The 17,463-nt window shown below is 33.2% G+C and overlaps 1 protein-coding gene across 1 annotated transcript in view; it reads right to left on the bottom strand.

The window, feature by feature from the left end:
* The window catches only part of LOC113394208 (uncharacterized protein), a 30,894-nt gene extending 13,893 nt beyond the window's left edge, over positions 1–17,001 (bottom strand). The window contains exon 1 of the mRNA XM_026631433.2: positions 16,557–17,001. Within this exon, the coding sequence (XP_026487218.2) occupies positions 16,557–16,942 (386 nt within the window). The 5' untranslated portion in view covers positions 16,943–17,001. The remainder of the gene's footprint in view (positions 1–16,556) is intronic.
* Positions 17,002–17,463: the final 462 nt, after the last annotated feature.

Genomic DNA, 17,463 nt, shown 5'->3' with positions numbered 1-17,463 from the left:
TTATCCTACTATGACCACTAGTTTAACGTTTCGAGTTAGGTGCATAAATAATTTCCTATTAGTAAATCCTTCAGAATTGGCAAAAATTCGAATTTTGATTACAGATTGAGGCGACAAATCATCATTACATAGTATAAAACATAGTCGCTAATCGCTGTCTCTATGTATGCTTAGATCTTTAAAATTACACAACGGATTTTAATGCGGTTTTTTTAATAGATAGATTGATTCAAGAGGAAGGTTTATAGTGGATGTAAATAAAACGCAGGGACATAGCGGTTTGTATTGTCTAACGTCTGAAAAACTGTGAACGTTGTAGACATTCTGTAGTATATTTAGTATCAGCATTGCACCCGTGCGAAGCCGGGGCGGGTCGCTAGTATTAAATAAAGTTATCACATAAAGTAAAGTTGACGGAACACAATTATTTCATATTTTTGGTTACCTTCATAAGCTCATGAGGATGACAGCAAGACAATAGAGGTCAACGTTCCATCACGTATAATGTAATACTTCGGGTCCACGTCAAGCCATCATCCTTGAGCTCGATTCACTAGTTTTGCAACACCGGCTACCGTCGAGTACGGATTTTGCAAGTCAAATTATCTTTTAATACTATTTGTGAGGGGAAAAGGAAAAACAATTGCCATAATATGTACATAGTACTATGGTATAGAAAATTGTCTCGTTAAATTTCAAATTAAATTTCAAATTATTCTAATTTTATTGTCATTATAATATTTTTATACTAATCATATGACTACACTATGACTATACTACGTTATAAGAAATATTCTGGATGGAGTATAGCTGGATATTTAAATATATATTTAAACCTTTATATACACCCACGCTACAATATCTTCTCGGGAGTGTACCGACCTTTGCGTAAGATTTATACTTTTACTTTGAAGACATATCTAGAGATCTCTTTTGAAGATACAAAACGTTAAATAAATTAAAAAAAAAACTCGTAATTATGATAATTATTTTGACCTTACCTTACCTGACTTAGTGTCTAATTAGAAATCGCAAAATGCTTGGGATTTTAAATTCCTAAAAGCGCACAGCGAACCAGAAAAAAAACAGTAATTTTGTCATTACGTTTCACTTGCAATTCTAAAACTAATTCTTAATTCTGCTAGAATGACATTTAATTTCCTAAATATACTTAAACTTATGCACAATTGCACAATTACAAATATAAGAATAGATACAAGGATTGTAGGTGTTTAGGGATAGAGGTTCTAATTACCTATATATGTTTACTATTTTTGATAATGTTTTCGTTATATTTTAACACCGCTTTATATTATAATACATTTAATTTAAAATGTAGTTTATGTTATAGTCATTCCTTACTTGGTGAAATGGTAACAGACAGAGCCGTCTCAAGCTATGCTGGGGCCCTTGGGCACCCATGAATTTTGGGCCCATTTGGTAGATATTTACTACCATTTACAAATAATTTGCTTATGGCCAGGCCTTAAGTATAGTTTCAAATAAACGGTGCGGTAATTTTCGTATATTCGTAGGAATCTGATTGGTTGTACAATCTTATGGCTATTTTATAGCCTGTTTTGATAATTATGTTAGTTATTTCTTATAAATATATCACGTGTGAAGGAAATAGTTGGTTCTTCGGGGCCCTCTCAGGATGGGGCCCTGGGCACGCGCCCTGTGCATGTGCACTATGGTAAAGACGGTAATGGTAACAGAAACAAGAGTAATTGTAAACAGCGACAACTCAACAGCACTTTGTCCCTGTGATAATAATTATTTAATTAGTATTACCAGCATCACAAACTGTAATAATTAATTATATAAAGAATAGTCTCAGGGCCAACAGTTGCCATACTTATAGGTTACCAAAACATACAAACTAGACAATAAACATCTTAAATGAAAATTTAAAACTATGTCTACTTATGTGATTTACGACAAATTATAAAAAATATATAATTAATATGTGGTATTAACTATAATACGACTAAGTAAGAAAAGGAAATTCAACTTAGAAACAGGCTAAATGTTTTTTTTGAGCTAGCAATAATTTTATATAAACATTTTTAAATTGGCATATTTGATTAAGATAATGAATTCTTTCTGATGATTATCTTGACTCCTATTTACTAACCGACAAATGTAAATAAAACTGCGGCGTAATACAGAGTATACTATTAACCGGATCACCTATAACAGTCATTATTGTTACAAAGCAGTGATTGTCTGACCTCTGCAATTTTCCTAGGAAGAGTGAGGGTCAAAGTTATGACTCAGATCCTTACATACAACACACAATTCCGCTTTGATCGCAGCACGGAAATGAACGGATAAAGTCTAGATAAAATCTAGACAAGTGTGTGGATTTTTTAACTTCCTATTTAAACCGTGTGTTCTTTTAGACATTTATGGCACCATAACATAGTGTCAAAAACTATTTACACGTATACGTACGGTAATCGGTTTATAATATAATTAAAAGTAATGAGTTCGTTTTTAAAAACGTCTAAGACCGATCGATAAATTCTCGTCTTCCCTATAATGATGATCATGTTTGCCTCGAAATACATTTAAACGTTATTTAAAAATACATCGATGTGTCTAAATTGATACAGTTAATTGCGATTGCTTTATTCCATTTAATAAGTTTATCATGTATAAATAATATGATTCATTATTGCCTAAGCCTACTTGAAGAAAGTGTAATTTTTTTTTTTTACAAATTGATGCTATTTTCACTGCTGCTCTGTTAATGGTTATCGGTTCAATATACTCTCATGACATATATTTATGATGTACCTAATTACAGGCCCTTTGTAGTGACTGTGTACATTTCTAGAATACAATTACAAGAGTATGAAGTCTATCACATTATGTATATGTACTGTGTAATAATTCCTATAGAAACATGAATATTTATTAAAAATTGTACATTCGATTATTATATTTGTTTGTAATCAGGCTAAGGTTTAAATTTACATTTAAATTAATTGCTAGTCATTATGTTTTTTAAGTATAATACTGGCTGTATTTTTTGATTATGACTGGTGGTGGCTTTCATTTGATCGCCGTGTCTTAGTTATGATTCAATTATTGAAAATGAGAGATGAATTCATCCTAGTCGTCGATATTCTATTTAAATACAGTACGATTGCTGAGACATCTTGAAGGAACACATGTGTATCTATCATATTTTTAATTTTTATTTGTTTCTTGGTCAGTTTTCGTACGTTCCAAGTTAATTTCCGATTATAAGGCTTCGTGTACACGGTGTTATAGTCGAGTTAACTCTCTGCGTAGGACGTAAATTTTGGTATTGAAGAAGTTAGCGAACCAAAGAAAACAAAACCGCGTGGCATTGGTGCGGTGCGGTCTATGAGGATTTTTTTATACATATAAATATATAATCGTGACGACCTTACAAGTGCGAAAACTGTGCTGTATATTAACCATAATATTGCTTAATCGCGATATTGGTTATTTTTATCGGAGCAAAAGAAAAACATCTAGTAATTTTTTTTTTGCTATAACGCCATGTTTCTTATACCGGAAGGCTAATTCATTCATCCTTGGGCTTATTCGCTTTTAAAAAAATAAAATAATTACGCATTAACTTGAGTTGCTTTTCAGGATAACTGATGTTTAAATAATAACTTTATCATATTTAACAAATATAATTATATAATGTATGCAAGGGTTTCTTACCGGTTCTTTTCATCTACATCGACCCGGCGGTAGCTTTAAATAATACTTATACTTGCAAAATGTAACAATATATTCGTATAAAGTACTTATATACTGACTTAATTAGGGCAAGAAGAATATAAATAAAGCAACATTCAACTAAACCATTTGTATTATATAAGCGACGAGTTACCGAGAAGTAGTACCCATAGGTACCTATACCTATTGGTACCTTTTTTTTTTAGCATTAGCAGCCTGTCAATTTCCCACTGCTGGGCTAAGGCCTCCTCTCCCTTTGAGGAGAAGGTTTGGAGCATATTCCACCACGCTGCTCCAATGCGGTTTGGTGGAATACACATGTCGCAGAATTTCGTTAAATTAAACACATGCAGGTTTCCTCACGATGTTTTCCTTCACCGCCGAGCACGAGATGAATTATAAACACAAATTAAGTACATGAAAATTTAGTGGTGCCTGCCTGGGTTTCCCCCGACTGATGATTTCGGGTTCAACCCCAGGCAGGCACCACTGAATTTTCATGTGCTTAATTTGTGTTTATAATTCATCTCGTGCTCGGCGGTGAAGGAAAACATCGTGAGGAAACCTACATGTGTCTAATTTCAACGAAATTCTGCCACATGTGTATTCCACCAACCCGCATTGGAGCAGCGTGGTGGAATATGCTCCATACCTTCTCCTCAAAGGGAGAGGAGGCCTTAGCCCAGCAGTGGGAAATTTACAGGCTGTTTATGTTTATGTTATGTCTGCCTGGGTTTGAACCCGAAATCATCGGTTAAGATGCACGCGTTCTAACCACTGGGCCATCTCTCTCATTGGTACCTATACCTATATATTTTTTTACTACTATATAGTTACTATTCCTAGTACATAATGGAAGCAACGTAAATCAATAAACGATAATACTGGCTTATAATGCAGAGCCCTTGACATTTTATGAACTGTTTGCGTTTTTACTCAGAATTTAATTAGCCATGATTGAACTAGTTACAGTAGAACCTACTCGTTTTTTAATTCTTCGCGATTACATTTTAATTGTAATCAATATATCGATAATTCGCCGTGTGCCTTAAGGCTAAATAAATAAGAAACAATCTGAGAATATATGTACCTACCACTAACGGGCTAAGGCAGAGGGCCTTTTGTAAAGCTTCTTCCACCATACTCCTCCAATTCGGATTGGTGAATACATATAACACGTTTTCCGAGAGCGGGATGACCACACAGTGGACACGCGCGCGCTTGCCAGGGTTGGAGTTCGCAATCATCGTTATAATCTCATTATATTCACGTGTTCAGTGCCACATCGGTTCAGGCATACAAAATGGTACATATATAAAATTAAAAATAAATTAGCTATTAAAGGGGATTTTTTTTCAACATTTCTATGATATTTATTGCACTTCGCGGGCAAAATGCCAAGGTTCTTAAATTTTAACTGATAATAAAATAACATTTATTATTAGGTCCTTATATATGAAATTGGCGTTTTGTACGTTAGGAATATAAAGTGATTTTTGTTTTTTGTAAAATACTTATATCTAATTAATCAAAGTATGCACTCATCTAATTTAGTGGTTGTTTGTTGTGTAGTGTGTGATCTTGCGTTGTCGTGAAGCAGCCATACAGTTTTTGACAATAGATATCTGCCGTAAGCCTGCAGCTATTTGTAATGGATCCGCTTCCACAATAGCCTTTGATTCTTCATTTTCAACTTTAGTCTCCGGCCACGGGGTTGGTTCTAAAGGTCGAAATTTCCAGAACGAAAACGTTGAAACCAAAAACGTATCGTGTTTTAATGAATAAAATAATGAAGAAAAAACAAATGAATGACTGTTTTTAAAACTCAAATGTACCAGCTAAATGAACTCATAAATTTGAATTTGGAATTCTTAACCAAAGAGGAGATGTTTCAGATCAAAGTGGTCAGAACGTCAAAACGCTAATTTCATATGTAAGGACCTAAATATGTTACGTAAAAAGGTAATAAAGTAATTTAATTTTTTATAGTAAATTATTAGTTATAATATTCAAAATCAAACTTTCCAATCTTTGACCTGTAAAATATTTAAGCATACCTACAGTCGATTTTGATAAATTTGCATGCAAAGGGCTAATTGCACTCGATTTATTGATTTCTTCTTTAAACAAAATATTAAAAAAGGATATAATCAAGCCATGTCCAGTCATTCTAAGAATTTTATAAAGTAAAAAGTAAATACACATACGTATATTATATTAAAAATAAATTTTATAATAAATGCTCTGCACTCATTGGCTTCCAACACATTTAATACCTGTATACGATGTATCATTGGATGACTTGGAACTTCAAACAAAATCTTAATTATACTAAAAGTATTTTTCTTAATTAATATTAATAAGAATATGTAATTATTTATTACGCAAATGAAGTATAACATATTAGTCAAAACTGAGGACGCAATCCGCTTGATTATACATCGACCAAAAGCTGAAATCGTCACTCGAACAACCTCACGTGTCCCGTCTTAGTAGATAGTTGAGACCAATTTAAGGATGACCTTATGCAAAATGGAGTCGAGCATTTATATTTTAAATTTGTAATAGGTGGACTGGCAAACGGGCAAATTAATTTTAAGCACAAAGTTATGCTAAAGGTACTGCTATAATTGTAATAGTTAAACTTTATTTCTCTAGTGTTTTCTTTTTCAAATTTATAATGAATTTCCGATTGGTTAAGCGCTTTTATATTTTATATTAAGAATGTTTTAATATGTCGAAAATGTTGCTTTAGATGAATATATATAAAAAAAACATACTTTGAGGTATTATGACATAAATCTTTCAACATATGGTATGTATCTTGGTGTTGCTAACGTGTTCGACTAGAACGTAATCGTTGCAATATACTGTAGAATTACGAAAGGAAGAGAAAAAATCAAAAGAGAAACAATGATTATTAAAAAATGAAATTAATCGATATCTACTTAAGTATTTCAATTTACTCGTTATCCTATTGTTAAAAACATAAAACATGACGAGGGATCATAATTACAATTGGAGACCTAAAAATTTTAACATGTTCTTATAATAAATAAGCTCCAAAACTTCTCCTCTAGAAGAGGGAGCCTTTTACCAAACAGTGGGACATTTTCAGGCTTTTACTGATAGTAGCCTTAAAATTTTCTTGGTGGTAGGGCTTTCTGCTGGGAAGGCACCACTTACTCAAGCTTGACAAGACCGGATGTTATATACATATGCAAATATGGATTTAATACCTTCGAACGAGTTTCTTTCTCCGTTTTTTTACTTTTCCGAGCCAGTGATAGTTTTAATTTAACAATCAATAAGAAAGTGTAATGCTTCTATAATTAATAAAGGATTTTGAATTTGAATATACTGTTAATAATGAAATATGTCTATCATTGTAGAATTAAAGATTTTTTTAAATATTATTTTGCTTACATATTTGCAAAACGGCTCCATATTGCATAACGCGAGCGCAGATTCCGATGCGGCAATTGTTCAATGATTGAATCAGTGACGCGCGTCCCCCCACCACCGTCACTACCTCAGTGACACTTCTAGAATATCGTCTAGGATAAGGATGCCCTATAGCGTCTGACTTATCTATTCGATTAAGATCAAACAGGATTCATTCGAATAATTGGTTGTCCTCTAAAGCATTAACACGTATGTACCTATATTTTAAATAAATTTCCTCAAATAATAACTTTAAATTGATGTTATTTTAACGTTTTTTTTTTTATATGAATCATCAATTTTTTTGCCTTAACCGAGTCGTACGCCGTGACGACAAACGGAATAATGCCAGCAATCAGAACCGACACGTACGCGTCGTCGCCCGCGGCACCACTCGCGTTTTAGGAGTTAGTTGTCAGGTGTTAGGCATACAGTGTAACCTATGTCCTTTCTTGGAGTTAAAGCTTGCTATGTACCAAATTTCATAAATTTTGGTTCAGTGGTTTGGCCGTGATAGAGCAACAGATAGACAAACAAACAGAGCTACTTTCACATTTAATATATTAGTATGTAAAGATAATAATATAAATACATAATCTTAAGGAAAAACTTTATTTAATATACTTTATTAAATTATTTAAATATTCATAATTTTCGTTGTTTCTCATCTGCTGGTCGATCCGTGATAGCAACTTTTTTATACATTGTAGTAAAGCTATTTAAAACTAAACAGTTTCGCTTCTTGGACATTAATATGTACAACCCTATCTTTTCAATGGCCGTGTCAGGAAAGACATACTACAACCAGTGCGCCGAGTATTGTCACGACCAAATAAAATTACTTATGTAGTTATAGGTATGTGATAAAATTGCAACAATGTCGCGTATGAAGTTTGTTTTTTATGTTTTGTAGACATTATTATTCATTAAAAATCTTCGTTAATGTTGTACGAGCCTAAATCTTCTGGTAAATTACGTTTTAATGGTAATGAGTAAAAATTTTTAAGGGCTAATTTTAATTATTGTAATTATATTCATGGAATACATTCTAAGTCAGCTTAGTAATTTAGATTATGTCTATACTTCAAAGAAATTGCGAAGAGAAATATAAATTTCTTCGCGATCGAACTAGTGTGCAGTTTTGATATTGATTTATATAGGTGATGATTTCGCCTATTTTCGGCTATTTAAGCAGATGTATGACTGCGAAATGAATATTTTAAAGGTATATTAGTCCCAGATCAGTAGCTTATTTTTATTTGAAATCAAGAAATAATCTAGTTTTGATATTTGAAACTCATTTACTTACCACAACATTACTTACAACGTGCAGTATCATATATAAATTGTTAAAAATATAAATTTAGGCTGTTTTCGGCCACTAAATTCAGACCTCGGCCATTAATTTAGTTAGTTCTCGACCACTATAATAAAACTTGAAAAATGATCCCTATAATCTCTATAATAGGCTCTGTTTTTAAGTTAAAACAAAACTATACTATAAAATTATACGAATCAAAGTTTTTTATTTAATCTTCTTTAATAACGAAATAACAACAAAGTTTTCAATCAATCTCTTTATAATTAATAATCAGTCGTAAATATTAACATCATTATATTATATACGTAACATTAAAAAAAAATTGTATTAAGTGCCATATTTTTATACTGGCTGAGAATCAGTTTCAATATTATTATATTACGGCCACATCATTTATTCTAGTCCGATGAGTAAATGGTTTTAATCCCTTTGTCGGCCGTCAAATGCAAAACATCTAAAAAATGATTTTAATCACTTTTAAATATGCGGCCGAAATCTGACCACACAAATAAGGAGGTATTATATTGTATACTAAAATGTTTTTTTTTTAAAGAATATCATAATGAAAGTAATACTAATAATTAAATTTAATAGGACATATTCTAGTTTTCGGCATGCTAGCCGAGAAACAGTTAGCCGCCTCTAAACGCATCTAGTTACCCGACCATCAATTTTAAATAAGTAATATCAAATCCTTACTACCTACTAAACAAGAAACAATTTTGCAACTTACCTTGCGAATAAATTGAGCATGCTATTTTTTTTGTTATTTTAGACACAAACATGCACAGCTTGAATTTCGAAGGCCTACTGCCGATACAATGGAGCACTTACTATGCTACAAATTATAGAAGGTGTAGGGTTTATTTCAAAAAACCAATAGGCATGGTTTTTTTAAATGTGTTGTGTATAGTTTTCTTATAATTGTGATATAACTCCGTACTGGCCGAAAACCAAAGGTGGCCGGCAAACCATCTAAACCATCCTATATAGTGCTGTCTCATTTAAGTCGTACTTAAAAGTGCGTACCGACGGAAATTTTAAATAAAAACTATTTATTATCTAGGTTAACTTTTTAAATGCTCAAATTTTAATAGCCTTAATTATTTCTTAAATGAATTTGTTTTTAATTTCACCATTAGTTATTTTTAAATATTTTTTTACAGCTTGGAAAGAGCAGCTTATAAATGCAATTTAAGAAAATTCCGTAGAGCGTGGTTTTAGTATTCAAGTACAGTCAACAATAAATAAACGTGGACGTTAGCAAACGTCTTCTTCGGCATGCCGCTTATACAGCGCTTAGTTGCCCAGAGTGATTTATCATCATCACACGAGACTTAAAAACTTTCCGCTCCGCATTACAATGTTACGAGGACTGCAAAATATTGCAAACAATTTCAACTCAGGCTTCATTTCAACATTCTCGAGAGGAAATTAATTTTACTGCAAAAATATGAAGTAGATGATAGTCTAAACAACTTGAAATAATATCGGTATATTTTTTTTATTTGCTTAATAATGCAAAGATCTTGTATTATTTCTTTTAATCGATATCGTGTATATTCAATCAGAACTCGTAATTTACAATTTTTAATGTCAAATGAAAGTTGTCGTTCGTCATTGCCTTCGTACTAATTATTATCGTATTAATTATATAAGTTGTTATCGGTTTCCAGTAGGTATGTTAATTTCAATTTAATTTCTAGATTTAAAATATTCGTGTTAGCTTAGATTTTAACTGTTCCGAGTTGGAACCGGATATGAAATCCATCTCCGGTGGATTCTCTACAACCGAAAATTGAGGTCTCGGTGCTAGAATTATAGAAATATAGAAGTCGGCCAATGAAATCAGCGTTCAACAAAACCATATCATATTTATTGGTGACGTTATAAAATTAAAGTAAAACAAATATCAAAACAAGAGAACCTTAACCGAAGATTAGGATAGAATAGGATTAGATTAGGCTCCAGCCCGGATAATACACTGATTTTTTATGTGCCTAATAATGCTTGTTAATAATTCATTAATTTTCGAACAAAACAAATTATATGATTATCATTTTAAAGGGGAAAAAAAATATTTATCGTACCCTTGTATAATTTTTACCTTTTTTAGAGATAGCAACCCTAGAAGTGAAACAAGAGCTGTATTAAATGAACAAAGGTATAAAACTTTCTTTATCAAGAACGTAAGTTGATCTACGATGTTTGCGGGCGAGTGGCGGGCGGCTGAGGTGACGGACTAACAATTGGCTTGGCAACGGTCATGCGAGTGGCCATTGTGGGCATTGTGTGCTAATAGCTCCGGATCCCGACACTACTCAATGAACTCAATGTGCAATTGATCTTCCGTTATTTTAATTTTCTTTAGATCAATGGGAATAGCATATCCGTGCGGTCATTATTGATTTTCAGCAGAATGTATAAATTGAATTGTATTTGATCGAAAATCATTGTAATCTTTGGAAAAGTGTAACTACTTAGTTTCTTGCTGGTTCTTTCTGAATCATAGCGAACTGGTAGTAGCTGTACATTTAATGACATCTTAAAAAATGACAAAAATGAGTAGTTACTCTTTTCCGACAATTAGTTATAACGATTGTTCATTAAACACAATTAATTAATTATTTATCCCGCATGAAAATTAGTAAGGATTGTTCAAATGTCTCGTTCTAGTTTTAAAGCTCCCATTCTCGAGGTCCGGGGTTCATATCCCGAAAAAATTGATAATGTATTTTTGGCAAGATCTGTTATAGCAGAACCGCTATTTTTTTAAAAAGTTTTTGATGTAATATGAAGATGCAATGTGTTTGTTTGTTGTATAATACTCGCGTCTTATTTCCTGTTTGTCGATGTTTATAATGTACCTACAAAAAAACAGTCGGCGGACTGCAAAGCATTTTGGTGATAAAAGAGTGTTTGCCTCTTTAGCAATTGTCTCGTTGAATAGAATCAACGAGACAATTGCTAATATAATAATAATCGGAGAATAAACAATTGGATGACTCAAACTGAAAATGACCTATAAAATTGACTTTACAAATTCTCTAAGCGAATAAATAGCCGGATAAGGGGACTGAGGGTTTCTTTTTTTAAATTAAAACCATAAAAATGTTTTTAGACCTCTGGTAGTAACAAAAAAAAGTAATCTTAGACATTTTTCAAAAATAAACCTTAATAGTAAATCAATTCATAATTATTCATTTGATTCATTTGATAATAAATAAAACATTGCAACACTTGAAAAAATAGCGTAATGTTTCGTAGGAACAGACAAAACAAAACGTAATCTCGAAGCTATTTAACAATGACTATAAATATAATCGTTTATTTGCATCGAAATAATAAATAAACAAATAATAATAAATGTCGAAAAACTAAAACATTGACACATAAAACAATAAGAACAGTGATTGTTTATAGATATATCAAACGAAAACAAACAGACACGCATTATTTGAAGACAATGTCAAGATCATTGCGCACGCGAGTTTTCATTATAACTTTAATGAAACAAAAGTGAACGCACAATAGCGTCGCGTGCGCATAAACAGAGCGTGGAGTTAGATCATAGAGATTTGACGTTTACGTTAATAATATAATGTTTATGTTTAAGCCTGCGAATACGTTGCATTAACGATAATGTGGTGATTTATCTCGCATAAGAAAACTTTAGAAAACCCGGGAATTGCTAAGAGAATATTAAATGAAACATTATTGTCTATGAAGGATGATTAATCTGCACATATCAAAATGGATGTTAGTGTATGTTGTAGATTGTACATTTCAACGCAATTTGATCGATTAACATAAAAGTTGTCACGTATTTTGTTTTATTTTTTAGTGTGATTTCTACAGAACAGGATTCAGGATAAATTTATGGTGAGATAAGGAAGAGACATAATTCCAACGAGTGAGCAGTTTCAATACAATACATGCGTTGATATATTATATAATAAATACAAGTATCGTATGCGAAATGTTTGACATCTATTAATTAATGTTTTGAAAGTTTCAAAGTGAAAAAACCCGATCGACAGAAATTGTAGAGTCCTTCTTCGTTGGCCCAGAGCATCCAAATCCCTAAATCCCAGCCCTGGTTTTGTACTACCCTCTTTGTAACTCTCACCGCACGATGGGGCTGCAGCACATGAACTTCTAGACCATTTAACAAGACAATTAGGTATATGTATTTACATTTATAACATATTAAATATCTACTTATTACGTAGATTTTAGAAAAAGGTACCCAACTCAAATAAATGATCGCAACGAAATGATTTTTTAATGATCGCTTTATCGATTCAAATTATACAGAGCTTTGCATAGACTGTTTTGTAAAGTATGCCTACATAATTGCCTGATAATAAGTCACAACAGCTCGATGGTATAAAGAGCACTCAGTTATCTAAAATCTGCAGTTTTGGTTTTGGCACGTAATTATTCTTAGTGGTTATTTTTTATCACTATTGAGTCTTAACTACTAATTACTTGTATACGTGATTATTCGGAATAGACTGGTTTCCCGACCGGTTACCGATTCGGTATGTATATGAGATATATACTTCTGGCGTACTTAAATATAAACTATCAAACAAATATAATAGATTCAAATCAAATACATTGAGATTAAGTTTACATTCAGATCATAGACAAGTTCCCAACTTTTTACGATTTGATATATTCCTTAAAGTGCTAATATTTTATCGAATGGGATCAAAGCAATTTTAGTACAGCAATATCTACTTTCCAACGCTAAGCTGCTACTGAAAATTTTCAGTGAAAGAAAAAACTATTTATATTAATAAATTACCTAAACTTAGAAAATGTATTATCATAACAGGATATATAGGAACTAAGTAAGAATTTAAAAATTATATCTTTGTTCTGGTGCTAAAAGAGCCAATGTTATCCTTATTTTTGGTAATCAGAAGAGGAGTAATGAACATGTCTTGTTCGTGTTAAGTAACATATGCCTTTTTATGAAATATAGTTGGTATTAGTCATAGTAAGCTTATTTCGTGTTAGCAAAATTTATCATTATGTCAATTGCTTGGCAAATGTCAACTATGGTTTACATTTAACTCAAAAAATATTTTGGCCCGCTTAATACCAAACCACGGTAATAATAAGAAGTGCCTAAAGGTTTTTAAAATAACATGAAATATTCGTAAGCCTGTTTCGTAATCGATGCTTATGCATTTCTTTTTTAATTAAGTACGTGGGCTGATGGGTATAGTTAGTTGTCCCCACCACCTTTAGACATTGGCGCTGTAAGAAATATTAACCATTCCTTACATCACCAATGCGCTACCAAACTTGGGAGCTAAGATGTTATGTCCCTTGTGCCTGTAGATACACTGGCTCATTTAACCTTCAAACCGGGACACAAAATTACTAAGTATTGCTGCTTGGCCGTAGAATATCTGATGAGTGGGGTACCTACCAGGACGGACTTGCACAAAGCCCTACCAAACGAACAATATTATCTCTCAGCCATTAGATTGTAAATGCTATTAGTTTTCAATGTATGTTATTCGTACGAGCTGAGCGCGGAATTAATTCGTCCTTGGACCTTCAATATATCTCACGGTCTGACTGGCGTGGTGACATTGCTTCTAGAATAATAATTACGAATAACCAAACTAATATTATAAAGCTGAATAGTTTGTCTGTTTGAATGCTGCTTCGACTATAAACAAGAGAAAAATAGTTTAATTAATCGCAGTATTACGTTATTGAACATATATTCCATTAAAATGCAGTGATAAATATACATAAACTGACTAACTGCCCCACAACGCAATAGGCATTGCGTTGTGGGGCATAGCTGTGGAATTCAGTGTGAAACGCAGGTGTGGGTAGATGTTTTTTTTCTGGGAAACTCATTACCTAAGGGGATTAAATAGGGGATGAAAGTTTGTATAGAAACTCGTAATATTTGAAAGTTAGAAATATATAATTACTATATATTAGCTTCCGCTTATGAACAAATGACCGATGTGACATATTTTTTTGTAATTCATCAGCTGAGAGGATAAAATTGGGTATGAAAGTTTGTACAGAATTTCTTAAATTTTGATGTTACGAATATAGCAATCGGTGTTTAGGGTTTTGGTTATGAGTACATGACTGTTGTATAGTATTCATGAAAATTTATCTAAGAAGGTAAAATTGGGGACGAAAATATTGTATGGAATATTATTGATGTAAATTGATCGATATGCAACGCAGGTTACCAATAGATATATGTAAGAAAATCGATTGGTTTCTGTATGTTTTGATGGGATATGACATCGGATACACGGCTACTTATTCAAATAATAATTTAATAAGTTTTTAAGATAATGTCATAAAGTATCAGTCCGATATGAAAATTACTTTTCGAGTTAGTTCTTTCATTGACAAAAAATATATAGGTGCTAATAACACGACAATACTAAGTATTGCTGTGTAGCATTATCATCCCTGATAAGTGAGTGGTACCACCAAATAGATAGACGGATGGACAGGACAGGACAGGTATATATATATAAAACAAAAACGAGGGTGAAACCGCGAGGCGTCGATAGTAAGTAATACAAAAAATCAATCTTCAGCCTAATTCATATCACTTGCAATATTTTTAGTACAAATTGTTGCGCAAAATTAGAAAAATAGTATCTGTGATTAAAATTTTTACCACAAAACATTCGATAAGCCATCCAAGCTGCTCGTGGCAGCGATGCGCTTTAAATTATTCAAACGCGAGCTACTGCGCTATTGCAGACTACCTCTTTTAGTTATTTTCCACTGACGAAACTTTTTTTTGTACGATTCTGTATGCAAAGTTATCGGGTTGTCGGAGAATAATTTAGTGTAATACGCTTGATTACGCACTTCATTTTAATTGTATATTTATATCATTTTGGAAATATAGTATGCACGTATTAAATTTTTTACACATACACTTTTTTTAATTTTCTGAAGTAGCTCTGGCTACGAGCTTTAATACACTTTCATGAAATGTTGAATCTTTCAGAACTACCTTAAAATGAGCCTAGCGTAAAAAAAAAAATGGCGGGAATCTGTTGATAATAATAAGTGTTTATCATCTGTGGATTTACACGTTAGTGACGTTTATCTTGTCAGTTTAGAAATTATACATAGAATACCCACTAAATATCGCATGTTCATAGCCAGCCACGGATTCATTGTCATTAAAAGTTGTTTATGATCTTATCTGGAAGTAATTGTAAGCTATTAAAAATGACTATGATCAATTGACACGAAAGGCACTTCAAAAACTTGATCTCAGTTTATCAATTTGTGTTTTTATTGTTGACCTTAACTAAATGTTTAAACTTTTCTTTTTATTCTTAAAAAAAAATGTTAATAATATATAGGATACCTGCATTAAACATAAATTATAGTTTAATTAGTAACCAAAGTTTAGATTTGTCATGAAATTAATAATGATACAAGGTTTTTATAAGGAACGACTTTCTATCGATTGTTTTATAATTTAAGCTATCTTTTTTTTTTTATATTTCTGCCGTCAATATTTGCACTCTTTAAGAGCTGTTAGAGTCCACCTTAATCATTTCTATGTAGTCATTTCAAGTCGATCTTAATTCGAACATCCGCTATATATTCGCGAATGCCAAATGCGCAAACTTTGATTATTATAAGTTTTATCTTGAATTATATCTTACGGCTAAGAAAATAAGATCCATTCTTGCAAAGTTGATAAAGTGTAACAGATCTTCAATTGATGAAATGTTTTTCGGCGAGACCTACCGCAGGGCAAGGACCTTTCAAACTATTCTAAAGATATATTTTTGAATATGACATAAACGATTCTCCATTCATTTCTTGGAGCTTGAAATTTTTGTAAACGGTCATTTTCACGCTTTAACTGAAACGACAATTATGGTTATTCGCTTATAAATTATAACGATAATTCAGCGAGTTTAAAAGTTCCGTGCCATGCGAAATCATTACAACTTTGTCATTGCATATGTTTTATTTAACGTGTACCGATTTGAAGCATCCTAAAATTAAATAAATAAATAATATCACTCACTATGTCTCGATGAGCTCGCAGTTCAACAGCAACTTCTCCTCGCCGAGCTCCACCACTGCGACCGTCTGATCGTGGTAATATATCATACGGAGAGTGTCGTTCCCGACTCTCCGCCCAGTGTACGGCTTCACACCCGCCGGCTCTCGTCTGTCCGCATCCTCCGACCTGGCCCCGACGCTGCCCACGAGCCCGGCCAGAGACCAGCTCGCGGGGAAGCTGAAGGCGAAGGGCTTAGCGGACGCGCTCTGCGGCGAGGACACGGCGATGCAACATATAACTATGACAGATACCAGGGACTTGAGGAGTCCGTCAGCCATGGGGGCGGCGCGTGTGAGCGCGTCGCGAGCGGCACGCGCCGCGCTGAGCAGTCTGCGGAAAGACATCATGCGTCGTCCATGTCGCGCGCCCGCGTCGCCGGTGAGCCGCGGACTGGCGCGCCTCGCGAGACCGCCGCCCGAGCCGGCGTGGCCGCGGCCCGCGTCAGTGCCTTACCTGCACCGGACCACTTTCTTCGCTGACGTCACGAGACAATTTCACTTAACGTCTTATTATACAATTCCTACGAATTAGTCTATATGCTTTTTACACACGATCGTTTTGTCATTCATGGCGAGTCCCGTAAACTTTAAATAGAAAAGTAAAGAAGAACTTGAACCCAAGAACCGTGCAGTTACTAAATCTATGAAATTAAATACGATCATTTGAATAATCAAAGATTAACAATAAATTAAAGTTTGTTGTTTAGCGTGTTAAATATTCACGCGACCCCCGCCACTCGGTGGTGCCCCAGTCCAGCAGCATTATATTTGCATACGAGCATGCACATGCACATGCATTATAAACAAATACATAAACACACAACCAGCTACCAGAAATAGAATATAAATACGTTTGATTTCAACAGAAT

Source organism: Vanessa tameamea, chromosome 13, assembly GCF_037043105.1.
Source record: "Vanessa tameamea isolate UH-Manoa-2023 chromosome 13, ilVanTame1 primary haplotype, whole genome shotgun sequence".
Lineage (NCBI taxonomy): Eukaryota > Metazoa > Arthropoda > Insecta > Lepidoptera > Nymphalidae > Vanessa > Vanessa tameamea.
Note: the sequence above shows the minus strand (reverse complement) of the source record. Positions and strands in the feature narration are given on the sequence as shown.